This window comes from Pelodiscus sinensis, chromosome 22 (genome assembly GCF_049634645.1).
Source record: "Pelodiscus sinensis isolate JC-2024 chromosome 22, ASM4963464v1, whole genome shotgun sequence".
NCBI lineage: Eukaryota > Metazoa > Chordata > Testudines > Trionychidae > Pelodiscus > Pelodiscus sinensis.
This window is the reverse complement of record NC_134732.1, coordinates 20,107,983-20,115,645: the sequence shown is the minus strand read 5'-3', so window position 1 is coordinate 20,115,645 and position 7,663 is coordinate 20,107,983. Positions and strand designations below refer to the sequence as shown.

The window sequence follows — 7,663 nt, the reverse complement described above, 5'->3', positions numbered from 1 at the left end:
TAAACAGGCAGCATCAGCAGGGAAAGGTGAAAGTTTGAAGGGCGTTTTCCACAGGCGTCAATGCAGATGTGAGGAGAGGTGTTCAAAAGGTGACAATTTCTCCTCGGAGCCCAAAGGTTCAAAGACAGGCCCGGGCCCCCTTTGTTATCTTGGCTGCCTAGAGCAGTGTTTCCGCGGAGATACTGCAACGTGGAAATCAGAGTTCTGCGAGAAAATTCCATCACAATAACAGTTTATGATTTTTTAAAAAAATTAACATTTAAGCATTTATGAATTGTCTTGAAAACAATTTGCATTTGTGTTGATCCCATGACCTTGTTTAGCCTTTGTTTATTAGTATCCTGACTTACTTGTGGTCTACTTTTTCCGCTCCATATATAAGACTGTTATTAGAGGGTCTGCAAAATTCTTTCAAGTTTAAAAGGGTTCCGTGGCCAAATAAAATTGGGAAACGCTGGCCTACAGGCACCTGACAGAGCAGGCCAAAACCAGCCCTCGTGCCAATGGATGCAGCTTCCCTGACTTCATTGCAAGGGCTCTCACTGAGGGCACAAGGGGCTTGCCCCAGGAGATGGGCCAGGTTAGCATGGCATGATAGAAGAGCGAACCGAGCAACGCCCTCTTGATCAGGCCCCCAGCCTCTGGCTTGCTGCCCTGCCCGTTTGCTCCAACAGGTTGTGCCCGGGGAGCTGCGGAGCTGGCGAAGCGCCACACGGTGATTCCTCGCGGTTTCTCGAAGTGTGGGAAAAGCACAGTCGTTCGGAGCGATCAGAAACCAAACATGCCAGCGAGGAATTCAGATGTGCATTCCAGAGGAGGGCCAGCAGAGTGGGTGGCGGCGGCCGGGAGGCGCTGGGCCGGCAGCTCGGGAACATGCTCCGGTTTGTTTTCCCCTCTGGAAGCTGCCGCGCAGTAAGGAAGGGGAGCAGAGCCTCCAGGTGGGGTGAGGAGAGGGGCAGCTGAGAGGAAACTGGGGGCCTGTCAAGGGTGTCTCCTCCCTTCTTCCCTAGGAACCACGGTGCCTGGTTACCCCAGGAGAGTCACCATTGGGAGGCCCCCGGCACAGCCGTGCCTCTGTGTCCGGTTTGCTGTGGAGCCGTGTCTAGGCAACGCCTTCAGCAGCGCGGCCGTGCGTGCGCACCCGCCCTTGCCAGGCCACTCGCCCGCAGCTCTGTGCCTCAGTTCTCCCTCTGTGCAATGGGGCTAAGACCACAGCCCTGCCTCACAGGGGTGGGAGTGGATGACTTTGCAGACTGAGAGTGCTCGGATGCTAAGGTGACATGGGCAGGGTGTCTATCTCTAAAGGGCCGTGGGGCCCAGGGCAACCTCACACTACAGGCCCCACCCCACCTCCATAGGACGTTTTGGGGTGGGTACTCCAGGCACTGTGCTTTGGGAGGCCCCATGGTGGCTGTCTCATCCATCCCGTGGACCAGTCCCAGGGCCGCCCAGGGATTACCGGGGCAAAGCGGCCTTCCCCATCCATGGGTGGGGCAATCTGGCTATGCCCTAGTGCAGGCCTGGGCAAAATATGCCCCATGAACCAGATTTGGCCCAGCAAGCCACCAGATCTGGCTCACGGAGACAGCGGGGAGACCTAGCCAGGCTCCCCAGCCTGCCCCACAGTCCCGAGTGCCCTGCAGAAACACGGCTGCAGGGCTCCGTTTCTGTTTTAAAACTGGAGGGGGGGGGGGATTTAAGAAGCAGCCCCGCCCCCAGCACAATCCCATTGGCTGGTTTCTGGTTTTCTAGAATAACAGGCAGCTAAGAAGAACCACGCCCCCTTTCCTGGGCTCAGTTGTTCATGAAGCTCATGGCCAGGCAGGCTGGCTGGGAAACATTGTAAGCTCTGCAGCCAGGCTGGCTAGTTTGGCAGCTGGCAAGCAAGTCTCTTGGCCACAGCTTGGCACCCCAGCCCTTCCCCGCCCCAACTCTCTGCCCACCCCCTCCACATACCCAAACCCTCTGTCCCCCTCTTTACACCCGTACCCCTTCCCAGATCTGGCACCCCAATCTCCTGTCCCAGATCACAATCCCCTCCTACCCCAGGTCACATCCCAAACCCCTGCACTCCAGTCCTCTGCCCTAGGTCCCAACCGCCTGCCTCATCCCAACTCCCTCCCAGACTCCAGTCTCCCTCCTGCACCCCAGTCCCTTACCCCACGCTCCCCTCTGCACCCAACCTCCATCCCAGACTCCGCATCTCCATTATTAGCATGGAAGAGTGCGGCCCTCAACCACGTTCCAAAATCTTGGTGTGCCCCCCCATCCAAAATTATTGCCCATCCCTGCCCTAGTGCCTCAGGAAGGGGACAGAGCTGCCACGGGGCACGCTCCCAGAGCGATGCCAGCCACCTTTGGGGCACCAAAGTGGAACAGAGGAGGACTAGCCAAGTAGGTTCTGGACAGGAATGTTGAAATTCAAATCAGCTAATCGAGGAGTCGATGGAATTTCCAACTACTCGATTAGTCGATAAGGTGGGGGTGGGGTGTTCACTATCCCCGCTATGCCTCTGCCTTTTGAATCTAGTAAGAAGCCACCCATGCTGGGTCAAGGCAGGGGCGCAGCAGTCAGGACCCAGTGCGAGCGGGGACTGCTTCAGTCGTTTCCCCCACTGCACCTCTGCCTCCCCTGCCCCACTCCCGCAGAGACGCTGCTCGTGGGAACCGGCTTTTAAGCCACCCCTCCCCCCAGCACCGGCTCCAGCTCCCCCTTCCCCCCCCGGCTGCCTTTGGGAAGTGACCCTAGCTGAGTAATGACTCGATTATCCGATAGCTTATCACCCCTCGTTCTGGGGGTGAGTGGGTCCCATTTACGCAGTGTCGGCGGGGGGACGGGTGGGTCCCATTTGCGCAGTGCCGGCGGGGGGAAGGGTGGGTCCCATTTACACAGTGTCGGTGGGGGGTTGGGTGGGTCCCATTTACACAGTGTCGGCGGGGGGGGTGGGTGGGTCCCATTTACACAGTGTCGGCGGGGGGGGTTGGGTGGGTCCCATTTACAGTGTCAGTGGGTGCATGGTTGGGTCCCATTTACTCAGTGTTGGCAGGGGTAGGGGAGTGGGTCCCATTTACGCGGTGTCGACGGGGGGATGGGTGGGTCCCATTTGCGCAGTGCCGGCGGGGGGACGGGCGGGTCCCATTTACGCAGTGCCGGCGGGGGGACGGGCGGGTCCCATTTACGCAGTGCCGGCGGGGGGACGGGTGGGTCCCATTTGCGCAGTGCCGGCGGGGGGACGGGTGGGTCCCATTTGCGCAGTGCCGGCGGGGGGACGGGTGGGTCCCATTTACACAGTGTCGGTGGGGGGTTGGGTGGGTCCCATTTACACAGTGTCGGCGGGGGGGGTGGGTGGGTCCCATTTACACAGTGTCGGCGGGGGGGGTTGGGTGGGTCCCATTTACAGTGTCAGTGGGTGCATGGTTGGGTCCCATTTACTCAGTGTTGGCAGGGGTAGGGGAGTGGGTCCCATTTACGCGGTGTCGACGGGGGGATGGGTGGGTCCCATTTGCGCAGTGCCGGCGGGGGGACGGGCGGGTCCCATTTACGCAGTGCCGGCGGGGGGACGGGTGGGTCCCATTTACGCAGTGTCGGCGGGGGGAGGGGTGGGTCCCATTTACGCAGTGCCGGCGGGGGGACGGGTGGGTCCCATTTGCGCAGTGCCGGCGGGGGGACGGGTGGGTCCCATTTGCGCAGTGCCGGCGGGGGGACGGGTGGGTCCCATTTGCGCAGTGCCGGCGGGGGGACGGGTGGGTCCCATTTGCGCAGTGCCGGCGGGGGAACGGGTGGGTCCCATTTGCGCAGTGCCGGCGGGGGGACGGGTGGGTCCCATTTGCGCAGTGCCGGCGGGGGGAAGGGTGGGTCCCATTTGCGCAGTGCCGGCGGGGGAACGGGTGGGTCCCATTTGCGCAGTGCCGGCGGGGGGACGGGTGGGTCCCATTTGCGCAGTGCCGGCGGGGGGACGGGTGGGTCCCATTTGCGCAGTGCCGGCGGGGGGGACGGGTGGGTCCCATTTGCGCAGTGTCGGCGGGGGGACGGGTGGGTCCCATTTGCGCAGTGTCGGCGGGGGGACGGGTGGGTCCCATTTGCGCAGTGCCGGCGGGGGGACGGGTGGGTCCCATTTACACAGTGTCGGTGGGGGGTTGGGTGGGTCCCATTTACACAGTGTCGGCGGGGGGGGTTGGGTGGGTCCCATTTACAGTGTCAGTGGGTGCATGGTTGGGTCCCATTTACTCAGTGTTGGCAGGGGTAGGGGAGTGGGTCCCATTTACGCGGTGTCGACGGGGGGATGGGTGGGTCCCATTTACGCAGTGTCGGCGGGGGGAGGGGTGGGTCCCATTTACGCAGTGCCGGCGGGGGGACGGGTGGGTCCCATTTGCGCAGTGCCGGCGGGGGGGACGGGTGGGTCCCATTTGCGCAGTGCCGGCGGGGGGACGGGTGGGTCCCATTTGCGCAGTGCCGGCGGGGGGAAGGGTGGGTCCCATTTGCGCAGTGCCGGCGGGGGGACGGGTGGGTCCCATTTGCGCAGTGCCGGCGGGGGGACGGGTGGGTCCCATTTGCGCAGTGCCGGCGGGGGGAAGGGTGGGTCCCATTTGCGCAGTGCCGGCGGGGGGACGGGTGGGTCCCATTTGCGCAGTGTCGGCGGGGGAACGGGTGGGTCCCATTTGCGCAGTGCCGGCGGGGGGACGGGTGGGTCCCATTTGCGCAGTGCCGGCGGGGGGACGGGTGGGTCCCATTTGCGCAGTGCCGGCGGGGGGACGGGTGGGTCCCATTTGCGCAGTGCCGGCGGGGGGACGGGTGGGTCCCATTTACGCAGTGTCGGCGGGGGGACGGGTGGGTCCCATTTGCGCAGTGCCGGCGGGGGGACGGGCGGGTCCCATTTACGCAGTGCCGGCGGGGGGACGGGCGGGTCCCATTTACGCAGTGCCGGCGGGGGGACGGGCGGGTCCCATTTACGCAGTGTCGGCGGGGGGACGGGTGGGTCCCATTTACGCGTGCCGGCGGGGGGACGGGCGGGTCCCATTTACGCAGTGTTGGCAGGGCGAGCTGCGCACTCCTGCTGTGACCACCTATCGCAGATTTCCCAAGAAGAGCCCAGTTCAGCTGTCTGGTCACGCAGACTCACAGCACAGAGGCTGCACTACGGAGCTAAGCCCTTCCCCATCCCGTGGCCTAAGCAGGCGTGAGTGTGGGGCCATTGCTGTCCCATCATGCAAAGCCCTGCTGACTGTAACGGACAGCCCCATCCGCTGGGCATAGTCCCGGTTTTGGTCATCGCAAGAGTGTGCGCTCTGTGGGAGGGATGGTGAAGACCGAGAGCCATGCCTGGGGCTAGAACAGGGTCTGTGCGGGTGCCACAAGCCTACAATCCTCCAAGACGGGGGTGGAGAGCTTGCTTGGCCTCCACAGGAATCGTGTCATATGTCTCCTTTGCCATCCAGGGGGGGCCTTCCTCCTCGCTTCTCCGTCACGTGGGTCCAGTGGCTTGTTTCAAAGATCCCAGTGAGGGATAATTGCTAGAGCGTGCAGCACACACCCGGCCGTCTTCAGGCAGTGCAGCCGTCCTGGAGCGAACAGCCTTCAATTGTTCACCGAGGCTTTTCTTTGAAGCTCTCATCCCTCCTCCATGGTCTGTATTGATTGGGGACTCCGCGAAAGCGTCTGCCCTCCTCCGCCTTCATCAATGACTTTCCCACATTAATCCACCTCTTCCCTTGATAACCCCGCTAATTACACTCTGCAAAGTTGACTTCACAAGGTCAGCGAAGGCAAAGAAGATCAGCATGTTCCGTGGGCTGGCAGCATCTTAAAGCTACAGAGCCCTGTTAGTGAACGGTCCTTTGGTCTAGGGTAGGAACTTATAGGTGGGGAGAAAAAGATACATGCAGAGGAAAGATCATTTTGTGGTTACGGCACTAAACAAGGACAATTCCGGACTATTGAGAATTGCTCAGCCACTGTAAACTGGGAATAATCTCCCTTTGGCTGTATCTTCACTCCATGAAAGATCACTGCAGCCATGATCGATCTTCTGGAGCTCAATTTAGTGGGTCTAGTTAAGGCTCGCTAAATCAAACTCAGAGGGCGCCCCCGCCGGTGGCTGGTACTCCTGCTTTTGTGAGGAGTAAGGGAAGCCAATGGGAGCGTTTGCTCCCGTCGGCCTCCCGCTGTGGGGACGCTGCCAAGATCGGCTTAAGGTAAGCCGATTCCAGATACGTATTCTACGTATTCCACATAACAGGAGTTGTGTACCTTAAGCTGAGCTGCTGGGTCTAGTGTAAACCTGGCCTTTGTCAACTTAGAGCACAAGTTCTTGGGAACAGGGATTGCCCTTTAGGTCCTCTTCAATGCTCCCTCTAATCTTTTCCATCCATGTGTGAAATAGTTTTTTTTTATATGCACTGAGGCATATGCAAATGTGCACCACTAGTCAAAACAAAGAACCTAACTGTGGGCACTCTGCTAATCAGCTGGGCAACACTGGACTCTCTCCTGAGCAGTGCACAAATGCACAGCTTACAGGGAACACAGATCCTGTCCACAAAGCCATGCTTCCCCACTTGCAGAATGCGCCCTTGCACAGGGCACCCGAAAATTTGGACCATGATTGGGTCTTAATGTCCACCCATTCGCCTCTCTCTATCCCTGTTCTGTGGCTCTGTTTCCTCTGGAGAGGATCTAGTTCACTTAAAAGTGAAAAAAACCTGCCAGAGCGATTAGCAGAACACCCAACCTGTGAAAGAGCCATTCAAGTGGTAATGAAGCCTTTCCCCTTTATTCTTTTCAGCTCTGGTGAGGCTACATCTGGAGTATTGTGTCCAGTTTTGGGCCCCTCTCACTATAGAAAGGATGTGGACGCATTGGAAAGGGTCCAACGGAGGGCAACCAAAATGATGAGGGGGCTGGAGCACATGACCTATGAGGAGAGGCTGAGGGATTTGAGTTTCTTTAGTCTGCAGAAGTGAAGAGTGAGGGGGGATTTGATAGCAGCCTGCAACTTCCTGAAGGGAGGTTCCAAGGAGGATGAAGAAAGGCTGTTCTCAGAAGTGATGGATGGCAGAACACGGAGCAATGGGCTCAAATTACGGTGGGGGAGGTTTAGGTTGGATATTAGGAAAAGCTATTTCACTAGGAGAGTGGTGAAGTACTGGATTGGGTTCCAGTACTCCAGTACTTCTCCATCCCTAGAGGTGTTTAAGTCTCAGCTTGACAAAGCCCTGGCCGGGTTGATTTAGTTGGGATTGGTCCTGCTTTGGGCAGGGGGCTGGACTCGATGACCTTCTGAGGTCTCTTCCAGACCTAGGATTCTAGGATTCTAAGAGGCAATTGCTTAACCCTGGTCCGTACCATACTGCCAGTTTCTGAATTGACTGTGGGAGTCTGCAGGACTTTAATTTAAAATTTGTTCTAAAAATATTTCATGAATGTGTTGGTGAAGATTATAAAATCATATCTCTAAAAAACATTGTCGTGTGTCCCCCCCCTCCCTGGCCCCCGGCTGCCATCTGGCATAGGTTCACCAGTTTATTAGTACTGCATAGGGCCCCATAAATCCCTATCTGTGGAGAGCAGTGTTTTTGGGCTCAACTTTGACACTTTGAGCGGAGGCCTGGTATGGTGATCATTTTAAGACAGTTACGGATTTAGTATTCTAATTAGAGGTGAGGA

At 58.7% G+C, this 7,663-nt stretch overlaps 1 protein-coding gene across 1 annotated transcript; it reads right to left on the bottom strand.

The window, feature by feature from the left end:
- Window positions 1–4,334: 4,334 nt before the first annotated feature.
- Window positions 4,335–5,018, bottom strand: LOC142819381 (uncharacterized). The gene has a single exon (XM_075906030.1). The coding sequence runs from the start codon at window positions 5,016–5,018 to the stop codon at window positions 4,335–4,337; it is 684 nt and encodes a 227-aa protein (XP_075762145.1).
- Between the last annotated feature and the right edge of the window lie 2,645 nt (window positions 5,019–7,663).